The 17229-nt window shown below is 36.0% G+C and overlaps 1 protein-coding gene and 1 pseudogene across 1 annotated transcript in view; one reads left to right on the plus strand and one right to left on the minus strand.

Moving 5' to 3' along the window:
• Positions 1-17229, plus strand: part of ARMC8 (armadillo repeat containing 8) — a 99080-nt gene that overhangs the window by 11084 nt on the left and 70767 nt on the right. The window contains exon 2 of the mRNA XM_054595123.1: positions 11231-11307. Coding sequence (XP_054451098.1) covers positions 11231-11307 — 77 coding nt within the window. The remainder of the gene's footprint in view (positions 1-11230; positions 11308-17229) is intronic.
• Positions 5985-6598, minus strand: LOC129088019 (40S ribosomal protein S8-like; annotated as a pseudogene).

Here is a 17229-nt window from a genome sequence, read left to right on the forward strand (position 1 = left end):
AGAACACCTCGTATCCTTAGTCCTTGCCCACTAGATATTAGTAGCATCTGTTGTCATTTTAACAGCCAAACCACTGCTGTGGATTTACAAAATGTATGTTAGTCCTGTCTATGTTTAGGACTGCAGAGATGCTGAGAGCATGCATCTTTCTGAGTGGTGTGTGTATCTTAGTGTTCCTCCTTTTTTCTCTCCTGTACCTCTCTCTTTCCCCAGTTTGTGACAGTGTTTATGCAGGGTCTGGCACAAATAACACCCCCTTTTTTTAAATTAGAAAATCTTTTATTACAAAGTCATAAGCATGTAATTCTGTAACATAGCAATATCATACTCAAGCACACAGTATGACATTTTAGGTGAAATGTTCACACTGCGGTCCACCTGGTGTGAGACGTTCATGTACCCTACCAACCACACTAAAGCATATTCACTGTTGGTTGAGAAGATGGAAGAATCACCATGTATACAGTCCCTTCCAGCTCCTGGAAGCTACACAAAGTAATTTAAAAGGTCAAGCAGGTGTTACTTCTGCCAGACCCTGTAGTATAAGGACATGGAAATAAAGTGCTTCTATTAAACATTTTTCACATTAGTATATATACCTCTCATATTTTATATTACTTTTTTATTATGCTTATGGCTTTTTATCTTTCTGCCCATGCTAAAAGGCAAGCTCTGCAAATGTGGGCTTTTTGTTTTTCCTTAAGGGACAGGGTCTTTGTTAATTACCTAGACCAGTGCCTACCAGCTATTTAAGTATTTGTTGACCAACTGAATGAGAGTACAACTTCAACTTTGTTTTGTATTTCTAAGTGCATACTAAATTATTATAATACTAAATTGCATTTCTCAAACACACCACATTGCTTCAGAATTCTCTTTTGCAAGTGTTGTGCTCTCCACCTAGAGTCCTTGTCTTTTTTTTCCGCTTCCTTTTTCACCTGGCAGATTAATACTAGCCTTTCAGATTACTCATCCTTGCTGTTTAGACATCACCTCCCATTCCACTCCTAATTTCAGTACTTGCGGTTGGTTGTATCTTTGAGTTTCTATCTTGTATCTACTTTTATGGTTACACTAATCATGTGTTACAAGTATATCTGTAACTTGCTTACTTGTCTGGTTCTTTTCTGTTCTGTGAACACCTTGAGGGAAAAGGACTCTTTCTTATTTCTCTATTACCAGGACCTAGCATAACACCTGGAAAATTAAAGATATTCACATGTTGAATTTGTCTGAAGCAGATCTTAAACTTCCTAATTTTTACTGTATTTCTTTCATTTCTCCCTCAACCAAGATTTTCCCTGATAATGCTGAATGATGAACATTCTGAATATTTTTTCTTGAAGTTCCTAGTAGTTTGTGGAATAATTGACATTAAATTTTGATTGGCAATCACTAGTTTCATTTCTTAGGGGGTCACAGTTCCCGCTTGAGAATTGTAATGTTTTAATTTCTACACTACAGGCCGATATGAATTAAATGAGAAAATAAATAGAATAGTGCTTTGCAAACAGTAACATACTAAGGTGTCAGGTATTATAAAAGTATCTGTCTCTTTTTTGGGTGTTGGTTGTATGGGAGAGAGAACACTATATATCCATGGTGTAACATCTAAAGGTAGTGATAAAAACTGCACGGATTATTACTTTATACATTTTTAGTGGTTTTTAGAAATCTCAGGTAATAATATTGTTATTCAGGTATAATATTGTTAAGTACTTAGCTTTCTCCTTGAGAAAGTTGCTAGTAGGTGAGAAAAGATATGTTTGTCTGAGTAATAGGATTTAATCATGAATATGAATAATCAAGAGGAGCATTAGCACACTTGTTAAAGCAATTTATCTTTTTTGTACAAAAATGGAATTTCCATGAAATTTGTATTTGTATGGTATTTTTACAGTTTATAAGGGGTTTTCCTTATGTTATCTCATTTGATCCACACTGTGAGCTAGCTATGTGGTAACAACACCATTTTATAACTAAAGAAACAGTCTCAGAATTTTATTTTTGCCCTAAGTTATAAAGCTTGTTAAGTGGTAAAAGTAGGACTCAAACCTAAGTCTTAAATGCCAAATCATTTGTTCTTTCTACTGCATAATGCCTGAGTATGTTTGAAATAAAGGATATTATATTTTAGTGAAATATCCATAGAATAAGACTTAAATGAAATAAAAAGTAGTTTGGTATTTTCTTGTTAACCCTTAAACTGACATTTTTTATTGTCTAATAAATTCATTGTTTCACCCCCAAATTTCAGTTGGACACATTTATTTCTTCTATTTTTGAGTTAAATCTCTTTCATGGCAAATCTGAGACTTAGTGATTTTGAATTCAAAATCCTTCCTGAAGAATTTGTTTTGCAAAATGCAAGGCTTTGATTCACCCCAGTCATGGATAGTTTATTCAGAAGAACAAATAGAGACTATTTTAGTTTGCTTTTTCAAGATGTCTGACCAGTTTTCTGACTATCTAAGTTTTTCCTCTTTTATTCTGTATTACTAAAGAAGAGTAACAGGTAGAGTTATCATGCAGCCCAACGCTCTTGGTTTCTGTGTATTATTCTGTAACAGTTATTATAGTGTCCTATCACTATGATAAACTTGAAGGTCTGTTATCTGTTGTATCGTTGTGTAACAAATTACCCACAAACTTAGCTGCCTTAATGCATTTATTAGGTTTTGGCAGGTCAGGAATTCAGGTGTGGCTTAGCTGGTGCCTCTGCCCCAACGTCTCCTGTGAGGCAGCAGTCAGGGTGTCACCAGCAGCCACATCTCACTTTAAGGCTCAGCTGAGGTAGAATCCAACTCCAAGTTATTGGCAGGGCTTAGTTCCATGTGGGCTGTTGAACTGAGGAGGATCTTAGTAACTTGCTGGCTCTTGGCCAGAGAGAGACTCTCTCAGTTCCTTGTCATGGGGCCTCTTCATAGAGGGCAACTCACAGGATGGCGGCTGGCTTTTGTCGAGAGAGAACTGAAATGACACCCCATCACATCTGCTGCATTCTCCACATTTGCTAAAATCAAGTGTCTGCATCTCGTCTTCACTCAAGGTGAGACATTGCACAGGGCTTGAACACCAGGAGGGGAGGATCATTGGGGACCATCTCAGAGGCTCCCCATCACAGATGGTCACTCCAGTAAAACGGGAATTGCTTCCACATGATGGAATGGGACTCATTACCTGTTTCTGTTTTTTTCCTGCAAGAAGAAATTTACTTCAAACTTCTTCCCTTTCCTTTTTTTTTTTTAATGATTTGTACCTGTTTATACACACAATAGAATCAACTCTTCTTAGAAGTAACTAATTCATAAATTTGGTGTCTACAGACTTTATGCTGAAGAGACCCATGTATGTTTTCCCATAGTATAATTGGGGAGGCTGCTATTAAGCATAAAATGTAACAGGTTTTTAATATACAAGGGTAGGCAAAAGTAGGTTTAAGTATCCACTTTCATTGGTGGTTAAATTACCAGTCATCATGACCTAAAAGATAAATCGTAAGTAAGGATATAAAATAATAACAATAATAAGACAGATAATACAAATAACGCTTAATAGGTAGATACTAATATAAGAATAAACACTATTTTGTGTACTCCCAGCTGTAAACCTACCTTTGCCCACCCCTCTATACATTTCTGGTGGCTCTATTACAGTTTCGATTGTGAAGGCTTGCCAGGTCATTTGTTTGAAAACTTCTGCCAAAAGGCAGAGGTCATAGTCTGACCCTGGCTAGCTTTGCTTTTTTTCATGGGCACAGAGTGTACCCTGAGCTTTTAGCAGGTTACTTGACACAGTCACTGTTGGTTGAGAAGTTGGAGGAATCACCATGTATACAGTCCCTTCCAGCTCCTGGAAGCTACACAAAGTAATTTAAAAGGTCACTAGTTTTTTGAAGTGAGAATAAAGCCACATCTTGAAAGATCAGAATACCAAAAACCTTCTTGCATGGGCAGGAAGGAAGAAGGAACCTTATTGTGAAATTCCAACCCTGGTTAAATTTAACTCTTACTCATGTCTACTTCTGTACATTTTAATGTACCTGGAGAAAACCATAGCCATGCTTAGCTTGGTCTCACTTTAAATTTATAATCATGACCCTCAAGAGGGTCAGTGCTGCTTCGCAGTCCTGGTACACATTCCTGGCCCATTCAGTGTCTTATTCTTTCTCCTCTTTTTTCAAACCAGCAACCCTATCCTACCCCATCTCTACCTTCACCATTTTTACTCTAAAAAAAATAGAAGTAATCAGAGAAAATGTCCAAAAGCTCTCAACTACGGTGGTCACCTAATCAATTTCCTCTGGATATTGTACTTTACATGTTGTACTTGGTTGGTTAATTTCCATTCCCTCTGAATTATACATGAACATCGTTCCAGAACTTCTCCCCTGCCCCATTGCATCATCAGTTTTTCTTCTCTACTAAAAATTTTTTTCCATCAATGAATAAGCATGCTCTAATTTCTTCCATCTTTAAAAACAAAAACAAAAACAAAAAACTCTCCTGATTCCACTTCTCCTTCCAGCCACTTTTCTATTTTCTCACTCCCGTTTTTAAAGAAACTCCCTGAAAGAACTGTCTGTATATCCTTTTTCAAATTGCTCTTTTCCCCTTCTCTCTTAAAACTTCTTTCTCAAAGCAGGCTTTGGCCCCGCCACTGTACCCCATACTGCTATTGTTAATATCACTCATGGCCTCCATGTTCCTAAATCCAGTGGTCAGGTTTTAGTTACCATCTTAAGCTACACATCAGTAGCATTTGGTATATGTGATTATTCCCTCCTTGAAACATTCTCTCACTTGGCTTCTTGGATTTCTTTCCCCCACGCTGGCTGCCTCTTCTAGTGCTCCAAAATTCAGTCTTCAGGGATTACTTTATCTATGATCGCTCCCTTATTGAACTCATCCCATTTATATGCTGACAACTCCCTGATTTTGTATCTCCAGCCCACAACTCTCTCCCTAAACTCTAGACTTACATATCCAACTGACAACTTGGATATGTAAATTTCTTATTTGCATGTCTTAGCAAAATTCTTAATCTTAACATGTCCCAAACTGAACTTTTGATCTTCTCACTCAAACCTGCACCACCCACAGTTTTCTTCAGCTCATTAACCGGCAACTCAATCTTATAGGTGCTCAGGCAAGAACCTTAGGTTTTATCCTTGGTTTCTCTCTCCTTTTACATCCCACATCTAGTCTGACAGTGTATCTCTGACAGCATATCCAATTTGACAGTCATTTCAACTTCAACATTTATCTGAAATCTGAGTGAATTTTATTGCCTTCAAAACTCTAGCCCTAGTTCAGGCTACTATCATCTCTCTGAAATAATGCTATTATTTCTGATTGTTGAAGTAGCCACCCACCTAGCCTCCCTGCTTTTTGTGCTCTAACTCCCTCTACACATTTGTCTGTTCCTAAAATTGCAGCCAGAGAGATCCTTTGAAAACAAGTCAGATCATGTCTCTATTTTCCCAAAACTCTTAATTGCTTTCCAACTCATGCCATAAAAATAAAAATCCTTGCAATTACCAACAGGGCTCTATACCAGTGCTGTGCAGTGGAAAAACAATGCAAGCCACACATGTAATTTTAAATTTCCTAGTAGCTGTTCTGTAAAAGTAAAAAAGAAATAGAAGAAATTAATTTTAATATATCTTATTTCAACCAATATATCACAATAGTATTTCAACATGTAATTGATGTAAGGAATTACTGGTGAAGTTATTTTGCTTTTTTATAGCAAGTCTTCAAAATCTGGTGATATGTATCTTATACAATTTGGATATTGAATTTTGATTGAAAATACTTGTTTGGTATGTCGGTTTCATAAAATTTACCATTGAAAAAGATTTACATACCTAAGTAGCTCTAAACACTTTTAAAAGTTTTCTAATAATCCAGGGTTTGTTTGTTTGTTTGTTTTTTAGCACAACAAACACCTTTTGTTACATGAGCTAAGATAGGGAGGAGGATTTACCTGCCTTTTTGACCTTTGATTTCCCTCAAATAGAACTCCAACTCCAGGCCCTACAGGACACAGCTGTGCGCTCAGCTCTGTTGGCCTGGCCTTGAAGTGATGCATGCAAGAAGCTTGCCTGCTGGAACTGCTCCTCTAGAAGACTGCGGATTTTGGCACTCTTTTTCCTTTTATCATATGTCATCTGAATTTTCTTTGGTCATTTTTTGTTTAAAATCTCTTCCTCCTCGGGGGTCAGTTTGGCCACGTCTTGCAGCCCAGGGGCAGTGCATAGTGGGACTCACCACTGTCAGCCTAGTGTGCTGTCATTGAGTACGATGCAGTTTTTTACTAGAGTCTTGGTATGGACCAGTTCCTTGTTGGATACATTGTAGACAACATCAGTAATCTTTAATTTGCCGGTACAACATTCTGTGCCCCAGGAGAAGTTGTCCATGTCCAGCTTCAAGGCACGGCACTCCTTGTTACCTCCCCGTACCTGGGCTGTATGTATGCAGTGTGGGCCAGTCTTAGTGTTGGCAGCAGGGCATCCTAGCTCATATTTTTGCTTCTTGTGGCAGGGCTTTTTCTTACCCCCGGTTGTGTGCCACTTGTCCCAAGAGATGCCCATGGCTTGGTGCCACCTGGAAAGAGCCAGTGTTGGTTTTTAGATTTTAATTTTAATTAATTAATAGTAAAAAATTTTAAGTTCAGTTCCTAGCCACATTTCAAGTGCTCAGTAGCCATATGAGGCTAGTGGTAATTATGATGGACAACACAGCTCTTTACCATCTGACCCCGCTTTGCCCAGAAAGTCTCCTGCTTTCTCCTTTGCTCATTCTGCTCCAGCTGTAATGGGCCTCCTGTTCTTTAAGCACAGCAGACACTTCCCATTTCAGAGCCTTTGCATTTGCCATTCTCTTTGCCTAAAAAGCTTTGCTCCCAGAGAGCTGCAAGACTTACTCCTCTACCTTCTTCATGTCTTTTTTCAGATGTTACCTTTTTTTCCCTCCCAAATTATAAGAGAAAATTTATTTAGAAAGTTACAGGGGCAGTTAAAAATGAGCCACAGAAGAAATGGGCTACAAGTTACAGAGGCAAAAGAGGCATCCTTGGGTGGGGGTGCGTGGCTTTTTCTGAACAATGTATTTAATATCCTAATATCTGTACCAATTGCCTTCTCTCTCAAATTCTTACATTTCCAGGCCATCTTTTGAAAGAAGAGAAAAGAGGGCTGAGAGGGGAGAAGTGACCTGATTTACAAAAGAAAGCAGTGAAATAATAGGAATTGTCCCACACAGATAAATAAATGAATATGTTAGGCAAAAGCACAAAGTAAGATAAAAGTGAATAAGAGACTATATTGCCTCAACTTGCTAATACCTAGACAGCTAAGAGGATTATTTTTTGTTTACATGACTGACCTAATAAATTGTAAGCTCCATGAATGCAAAGCGCTGTCATAGCATTCTCTTTTACTTCCTTTGGCACATAGCATGGAACTCAACCCAAAAGTCGACCTGAACTCTGCACTGTTGGTTCAGCTGTTGGTTAGTCTTTTGGTTTTACATTCTCTGGTCTTCCACTCTACCCTCCTTTTTTCAGTGCCAGCACCTGGTACACTTGCTAATATTATATGGGTATTTAGCTTCGCATGTCCTATGGCTGTGACTATGACACTGGTTTTTTTCTTTCCTTGCCCATTCTTGTGCACTCTTACTCATTTTCCAAAACCAGCTCCTCTAAGAAGGCTTCGCTGATTTTGGTTTATTAATTCCCTCCTCTGTGCTGCCTTTATGTTTGAATATATCTGTTTTGTATTCAAGTAGGGAATATAAACGTGTAAACACAATTACAATGGAATATGCATTATTGAGGGAAGAGACCAAGCCTTACTAATTTTTTAATCTTTAATGACTTCTTCAGTGCCTCACATATAGTAGGTACTCAGTGCTTTTTAAACTGAATGAACTAGGCATGGAAGAGTAAAGAAAGTAGCTATTAATGGGCAAAATTTGTGTTAAGATACAGGTTTTAAACTCAACTACCTTTTTAAAAACCACATTGAGAGGCAAGAGATGCAGAAGCTGTGAGAGAATATATTGAGAGGAGCAGTAAAATCAAAGATTAAACCCAAGTAGGAGGGAGGCTAAGGGTCTGAGGTGCTCAGAAGAACTTACCATGTTAGAAAGCCAGGAAAACAAATGCGCTCAAATGGAGTGACAAAACTTATGTCTTTATTACAGGAATACTATTTTCATCTTAATCCTGGATTTTGCTCTTGATGTATTAGTACAGTTGTTTGCATCCCTACTTAACATTTGACAATCTGAAATACAGATAATGATCATGCCTCATTTGTTAACCAAGGGATTAGTCCTTCTAACTCTGTGATTCTGTTATTTTGAGGAAACTAGACCCTGTGAGCAGGTACTTTATGGTACACTGTTAGGCACAAGAGTTTTCATCAGTCTTGCTTTTGCTGCCACTTTTTTAAAATTGAGGTGACCTTGGTTAATAGGTTCATATAGGTGTACTTTTTCTTTTTTTTAAAAAGATTTTATGTATTCTTAGAAGAGGAAGGGAAGGAGAAAAAGAGGGAGAGAAACATCTATTGGTTGCCTCTCACATGTTCCCCAGTAGGGGACCAGGCCCACAACTCAGGCATGTGCCCTAACTGAGAATCGAACCAGCGACCTTTTGCTTTGCAGGATGACATCCAATGAACTGAGCTACACCAGTCAGGGCTCAAATGTATATTTCTATAGTACATGATCTGTAAATTGCATTGTGTGCCCACCACCCAAAGCCAAACAAACCGTCTTCTGTCACCATATATTTGGCCCCCTTTACCCTTTACTACCCCCCCAAACTCTTCCCTCTAGTCACCATCATACTGTTGTCTTTGTATGTCTGTGAGTTTATATCCCACATTTGAGTGAAATCATATGGCTCTATGCTTTTTCTGACTGACTTATTTCACATAGCATAATATTCTTAAGGTCCATCCATGTTGTCACAAATGGCAGTATTTCATCTTTTCTCATGACTGAGTAGTATTCCATAGTATATATGTATCATATCTTCTTTATCCAACCCTCTATTAAAGGACACTGGTTGTCTCTATGTCTTGGCCACCATGAATAATGCTGCAGTGAACGTAGGGGTGCATAAATCTTTGCAAATAAACGTTTTCAAGTTTTTCAGGTAGACACCCAGAAGAGGGATTGCTAGGTCATATGATCATTCTATTTGAGTTTTTTGAGGAATTGCCATACTGTTTTCTATAGTGGTTGTAGCAGTTTGCACTCCCACCAGCAGTGAATGAGAGTTCCTTTTTCTCCATAACCTCTCCACCACTTATTACCTGTCTTGTTGACAATAACCAATCTAACAGGCATGAGCTGGTATCTCATTGTAGCTTTGATTTGCATTTCCCTAATAGCTAATGATGTTGAATATCATTTCATTTATCTGGTGGCTGCTTGTATGACTTATTGGGAAAGGTATGTGTCAGATCCTTTGTCCATTTTTTCATTGGATTTTTGTTTGATGTTGAGTTGTATGTGTTCTGAATATTAATTCCTTGTTGGAGCTGTTTGCAAATATCTCCCATTCAGTTAGTTGCCTTTTTGTTTTGTTGTCAGGGGTTTTTTTTTTTGCTGTGCAGAAGCTTTTTAGTTTGATAGAGTCCCGTTCATTTATTTTTGCCTTTACTTCCCTTGCCTTTGGGGTCAAATTCATGAGTTTTCTACAACCCACATCTATAAGTTTAGCACTTCTGTTTTCTTTTCTGTACTTGTTTCAGTTATATTTAGGTCTTTGATCCATTTTGAATTAATTTTTTTACAAGATGACAAACTGTTGTCTGGTTGCATTCTTTTGCATATGGCTTTCCAGTTCTCCCAGCATCATTTATTGAAGAGGCTTTCTTTGCTTTATTGTGTGTTTTTGGCTTCTTTGTCAAAAATTATTTGCCCATATACCTGTGGTTTTATTTCTGGACTCTCAGTTGTGTTCCAGAAGAACAGGACTGTGTATCTGTTCTTCTGCCATTACCATGCCGTTTTGATTATTGTAGCTCTGTAGAATAATTTGAAGTCAAGTAGTGTGATACCTCTGGCTTTGTTCTTTATAAGTGGAGTACACTTTAAAGTGGGTATTTGAGTAACCTATGAGTATATTTTGGTTGCAAGCTGATAATATGAAAATATGCTTTCATTTTGGATTAACTAGATTGTCAGGAAGTTAGAATTTATGTAGTTTTTCTTCAGGGGTGTTTTTGGTGACTCAGAAGCTTAAACTTGTATTGTGTCTTGACAATTAACTTCTTACTGATGGGATTCTGGGTAAAGTGGAAAAGTATTTCCTCCTCACTATAATAATTTACTGCTAATGGGTGCATGAACATACTACAGCAGGCATCAGAAAGAAAAAGCAAGGGACAAAAATGCTTTTTCTCTGGTTCTTGGACTAATAATGCTCTTTGTTTTAAATAATGTTGAATATTAAATGTAAAAATATCATTGTTACTACCCAAAAATAAGTATTACAAGAATTAACATAATAAAGCAAGCCCAATGTACAAATAAAAGGAGGTAAGTGTCTCCTCTTGCTCTTCATGCTCTAACTCTCTCCCCCTTCTCTTCAGCCTTAGCCATTTCAGACTAGCTAACTCTCTCGGACCTGAAAAATCACTGTAATTCTCAATTGTTTTCCCCTCACAAAAGTGTGACAACTCCTTTATTTTAGTTTTAATATTTTTTTACATGTGCCTGTCTCCTAGCAGCACAGCTATGATGCATCAGTCTGAGAGCTTTCCTCTTGCACCTAGACTACCCCTCGTAGACCATTCATGACGTTCTCATCCTTTTTCCTGCTGAAAGCCAGATTTTCTTTCCCTTTAGTGGGTACTAAACAGAAGCAACATTCCTCTTATTCATATGTAGGTGACATCCAACAGTCAAGAAACTCAACTGCTTCTTAACACTTAACCCCGTTCTTCTGTTGGCAAAACTTGCAGGGCTCACCACAAAGGTCCTACTGTCCAGTTATGTTTTCACTGAGAACCAGGTGTCTTCTCGCCTCCTTATCTTATTATTTATTTTGTAACAAGCTTTTCTCGGAATGATATAAGTATTTTATAGGAATTCTAATCCATCTACCTTAAGTTAGATTATATAGCTATTTGATGTTGTGGGTGATGCTGTGAATTTGTGATTTGCATGGCTTCAGATGTCATAATTTTTCCCCCACTTTCTAGGAAGTAACAGCTAGCAGTCGCCACTATGTTGACAGGCTATTTGACCCTGATCCCCAGAAAGTTCTACAAGGTGTCATGTAAGTAGTATGTATTTAAGAGTCTATCAAAAGTCTTGTTTGTTTTCATGTTTGAATCTGCCAAATATTATAATTCTGAAAATGGAGGGTTATAACTATTCTTCTGCTGCTTTGGAAAGACCCTTAACAGTCATGACTTTAATATTGTACTGTTAAAGAATTGTCTTTTGCATAGTTGTTAACTGACATGGTTAGCGTCATTTTTTTGTAGAATGCTTGCTTTACATTTTAAAGAATGTTTTCTTTGGTGAATGCTTTTGTGACTTTAATATCCAGCAAAAGCAAGAGAATAAAATTGATGATCTTTTATAATTGGAAAGGGTTAGGAGAATAGGCCAGAGGATTTTTTGTTTGTTTTGATTTTGGTTAACTCATTGACTGTCTCTAAGGTTTGAATATCATGGTGATGTTTTAAATATCAGAATTTCAAAAGCATTCATTACAAAATTTAAATAAACTTTTGGTAACATAAATGCCCTTCTTTTCTCCAAAATTCCCCTGTGTTTAATGAGAGGAAATATTTTTAAGCAACACACTTGAGGTGATTATGCTTTAAAAAAATTAAGTGGGACAAGTATTGTAATATTGCAACTGATTGAAAGATAAATTCTCCAAAGAGCAGATTACCATGCTCTTAACACCTTAGTTCTAAGGGATAAGGTCTTAGCCTGAGGCTCCTCTTAGGGTCCGGAACCAAGTAGTACCTGCAGGCCTGAACTCTGTCCAGAAGGAGGAGACAAAAAAGGGTCAGGTTGAGATACATTTGGGATAGTAGCAAAGGCACAAATGAGTCTCTTTCTTCTTTTACCCTGCTAGTGTTAGCCAGTAGTACCTTCAGGTTGACTCTTGCTCAATCATGTTATAGAAGTTTCTGCTGACTGCAGTTCTTATCCAAACCCCAATCTCCCTTCTCTAACCACCAACGCCCAAGGCACTGTAGAAGGGATACCTTGGGGATGTGGGTTTGTAAAGTGGTGGCAAGATATTAAACAAAAGTGAATAAAGCTGTTTGATTGTTCAAATTGAGCTGGAAGGAAAAGTTAGGAGCTGGATGGACACCTATCTGGGATACGTGACACCTTATCTTCACATCTTCTCAGATTACAGAAACAGGAGATAGTACTTCATGTTTTCTCATTATGTTAACATGGCTTTTGTCCCTTGCTAGGAGACTTTATAATGATTTAATGAGCCTCTCTGAGACTAGTTTGATTATTACCAGGAAATGTGGTATTAAATGAATCTGTTAAATCAATTTGGGTTGTACTTACATACACAAATTAGGTGAGAGGATAGGTTTAATTTAGTACTTTTCCTTAGACAAGCAGACACTCCACATACAACCAGTGTTAATCCTAGAAATAACTAGGTGATTTAATCTAATCACCTAAATTAAGAATCACTTAAGATTCCTCAGTAAATAGTTTAGTTGAAAATGTCAGACTCATTAAGTGCTCAGTGATTGATAGTAAAAGATGATGTTATTATTTTTTATCACTGCTACTATAACCATAATAGCATTTAGGAGAATAGCTTAATTTATCAATCAAGGATTTTGTGTAAAAGACTTGTATCTTAAGTTGTATCTGATATGAGTAGCTAATCCTAGTGTTACTTGTCTATTTCAGAAACTTTATTTACCAAAGAACACTCTATCTTCTTGTAAGTTGGTAAAATATCAAGTAAAGCATATAAAATTGGAAAGAGTGCATTATAACAACCAGTTAAAGTGTAGTTTTCTAGCCTTAGTGCCTCTTAAAAAGGTATCAAGTCTCAGACACTTAGCTGTCAGCTAAGACAGATAAGAAAAGTTTTTGTGAAGGGGTGGTGGAGTGGAAAGAATATGGAGTTGGACAATAGTATTTTTGAATTCATGGTTCTTACCTTTTGTAATGGAGTCATTTGCTAGCTGTGTGCTTAGGCAAGTTAATTTCCTCCAGCCTTAACTTCATCATCCATAAAGAGAGAGTAATACTGCCCATCTTGCCAAGTTGTAAGAATTAAGCCAGACATACAAAATTCAGTACCTGGTATGTTGTAGATAATACAAATTAGCACTTAAGTGGTTAGTCAGTATTGGACCCAATTTAAAACAACTTCAAAAATAAGAGGATTCTACTCAAAGAAGAGAAAGGAAAATGCAAATAAAAAATATCAAACAGGTAAAAACCATTCAAACTGAAGGAGAAGAGGGAGAAGGGCTAGAATTCTTGATTCAGAGAAGAGAATGCAAGTGATAACACATTCTGGCAAATGTCATTGCTACTTAGAATACTAAAGTCTGTTTATAGTTTTAAGGAGACAGATCACCCAGAATCATTCTACTTTATGTCAGAATAGAGCTGGCTTTATAGAGCTATGTGTAGTGTGACTTGGTAAAGCTTTCTTTTCCCCAGAGAGAAACATTTATTCTTTCTGACTTAATTCTTCCCTGAATTTTGGAACTGTCTATAAAGTAATTAATATACAGGGTCCAGCACAAATAACGCCCCTTTTTTATTACAAATCTGTTATTACAAAATAATAAGCATGTAATTCTGTATTATAATTTCACACTCAAGCATACCATATGACATTTTAGGTGAAATGTTCAAATTAAAACTAAATTATTACACCCATATTATTACCCTACCAATCACACACAAGCAAGTGTTACTTTTGCCAGACCCTATATAGTCAAGAGAATTGCATTTTTATTTTTAAGTAACCTTGTCTAATATTGGAATAATAAATACAATGCTGATAGAGGAAAGGGGGGACCAAAATGAGGTTTAGGAAAAGAGAGTTGACCAATTTTTTCTTTTTTATACACATTACACAGCCAGTATTGAGTCAACCAGAGACCATTACTAGACCAAAATAGGTAGGTAGAAGGGAGATGGCCACAGAGTATAAACAACCACAGGTGGCCCACTAATTTTAGAGAAGGAAAAGACAGAGACTGAAGTATAGGCTTTGAGTCCAAAATATCCCATTGGAAAGATATAAAAGAATTGACAATTAGCTTTAGCTGCAAGACAGTAGAGTTTTTATTATTTTTATAGCTATATTATACTTATTTTTCCAATAAGATTGTGAACATATGAAACATACTAGAAGGAAAAATAAAGCTTGAAGGAGTTTTGGCTGAATAGTGAGTTTTCATCATGATCTATAACTAATCTACTCACCTGAGTTATATGGCTGAGGCATATAGCCTTAACCATAAATGTAGGGAACCTCTTTATAGATAACATCATAAAAGGACCATTTTACCTATTCAGTGAGTATGCCCTGTCGAAAACTATTAAGCATAAGATCTGCTTAATTTTAGTTGTTGAAGAAGGAGTTTTCCAGAGAGAATTTTTTTTGTTAGTAGTACAATATTTAGCTTAGATTTAAATGGCCCTGTTGTATCAAAGGTTTGAATACAGAATGAAGTCCTAAAAAAGCAAAGTTTTAAATGCGTAACTGAATAGAAGATCTTTAGATATAGGGTAAGATATGAGCAGAGAACAGGGAAGTCTGTTGTGTAGGTCAAAAACTTTGTAGCCTCTGAAACTACAACAGAGAGTAGTAGGTATATCCAATAAACTATACTGCATAGCAAGTTCTGAGCTTCCTCTAATGGGTAGATCTGCATATTATTTAAAAGAAAACAATTGCAGGATATCATTTGATGAAGTTACTATGATATTAACTCAGACCATGTTAAATTTCATAGTTGAAGAATAACTCTTCAAATGTTTTCATAAATTGTGAATCAGAACTACTTAAACATTGTGTTTTTAAATATGTATTTATATGTATATACTTGTTTTATATATGTACTTCGTATATATATATGTATGGATGTATGTATGGATGTAAAGTAAAACTCCTGATCTTGTTTTTACATTAATGATTCTGCATGAAAAGATCAGCAGATATTGCCCCAGTTGGTTGAGCATCCTCTCACAAACCAAAAGGTCTACAGTTCAATTCCTGGTCAGGACACGTGCCTGGGTTGTGGGTTCAGTCCCTGGTTGAGGCACATGTGGAGGACAATTTTTCTCACATTGCTGTTTCTGTCCCTCTGTTTCTTCTCTTCCCTCTCTTTAAAATAAAAAATAAAAATTAAAATAAAATTTAAAAAAAAGATCAGCAGATTTTCTTGTGTGGCTCTGTGCGGATATTCCCTATGTTGAAAGGCAAAAGATGATATAAGCAAATATGGCTGGCTTTGTAGTTTCCAAGTTGAATAGAAACAGAGTATTAGACCAGATCTCTCTGGTAAACTCAGACAGTTGTGGATACTATAGAATTATTGTGTAGTTTTCACCAAGTGGCCATTTCTAAAAAGTGTCTTCTTGAGTATATTTTAATATACTGATGAAATAAGTTTATTTTAGTAGTGATTACTTGACTTTCCAGGAAATTATGTACCTCTGGTGTCAGTATGATATAGAGAAGTTCCATTTTCTTAAATGAGCTGAAGATATGAGCTCCCATAAAATTAAGCCTTTAGTTTTTAAGAAATTCTAAATTAAAGGGTAAGTTTTAGAAAAATTTAAAACAAATATCCTAATAAAGAAATAAGAAATATATATGCATTTATATATATTTATTCCCTTAATACTTTTTAGTCAGTTACTTTTAAAAGTGTTATATGTAAACATAGACAAAGATGACTTTAATACCAAATGAAATGAAGTGATTCTGAGTGTGACTTGCTTAAACCTGTGTATTCGGAGACAATTTAGTCAGAGACTTATGATTTCAAGGCTTGCATCTTCAGAAATTATAGATCAGATTAACATAATTTTTAACATATAACTGGATAAGCTGTTTGTATATGTGGTATTAACTTTGATATCAAGAATATCTGTATTTGTAAATGTGTATATATCTTTTCATATTTCTAATCCAATTAACTATATATTATGTATATATTATAACATATCGCGCACGTGTGTGTATACACAACTGCCATGTTATTCCACAGTGCTGTAACACATTTTTTATGTTCTTTGGAATAATTACATGTATTCAAATTATTTATTATTATTTTGTCATTTTAATGCAATTATTAAGTATCACTCATTATTGGAGAATATCAGGTGATTTATAATCATATATTGGCAAAATAAAGAGTGAAATACAGTAACTCCTAATTTCTGAGCAGGTATTTATACAGATTCCAACCATATCTGACACTACATACATTCCAAAAATCTATACCATAGGATAATTTGTTTATAAGAATAAACTAAACTACTTCCAGTTTTCAGTTCTGTTTAATTTATACATGTAATAGGTGCACAATAAATGGCCAAGTTGACTTGAAGTTCACTATAAATTTCTCAAGTGCCTCTTGAATCAAAGCCTTATGTTAAACATAACTTTAGTTATTTTTGATCATCTGTTTTAGTTATTTTTGATCATCTATTGATTCTCATTATCAATTCTTTTAAATTGGCAGTTCACATATGGCAATGGTAACTGTAATTGGAATATGACTATATCTTACTTCCTAACCATGCTAGATAATAGAAAACTTACTGTACTTGGATGTTTGGATATTACATTTTCCAAAAAGAACATTATAATAATTATAATTACAGGAACAAAGCAGTGACTATGTTTGTAATTTGTCAAGTCATAGTGATTTTGTAAGTTGTTTATTTACCACATGACCTTATTCTGGCTAGTCACAAATAAGTATTTCTTCTTCATTTTGTGGGTGTCCTGGTGAACAGTGAGTTTTCGTAAGTAGGTCAGACTTTACACTTAGATCTTAGTTTTCAGTATCCAGTGTATTTTTTGGCTACTTTATACCTGTTGGACCAAGAATGAATGTGCAGTATTCCCAATAAGAGCTGCTTCAGGTAAGCGAAAGGTAATACTGATTCGAAGTGGGAGTGACATAACGGATCTTTTAGCTACAGGCTCCCACCTTCAATA

The sequence above is a fragment of the Pteronotus mesoamericanus genome, unplaced genomic scaffold (genome assembly GCF_021234165.1).
Source record: "Pteronotus mesoamericanus isolate MK-2021 breed Mesoamerican mustached bat unplaced genomic scaffold, CSHL_Meso_final scaffold_54, whole genome shotgun sequence".
Classification (NCBI taxonomy): domain Eukaryota; kingdom Metazoa; phylum Chordata; class Mammalia; order Chiroptera; family Mormoopidae; genus Pteronotus; species Pteronotus mesoamericanus.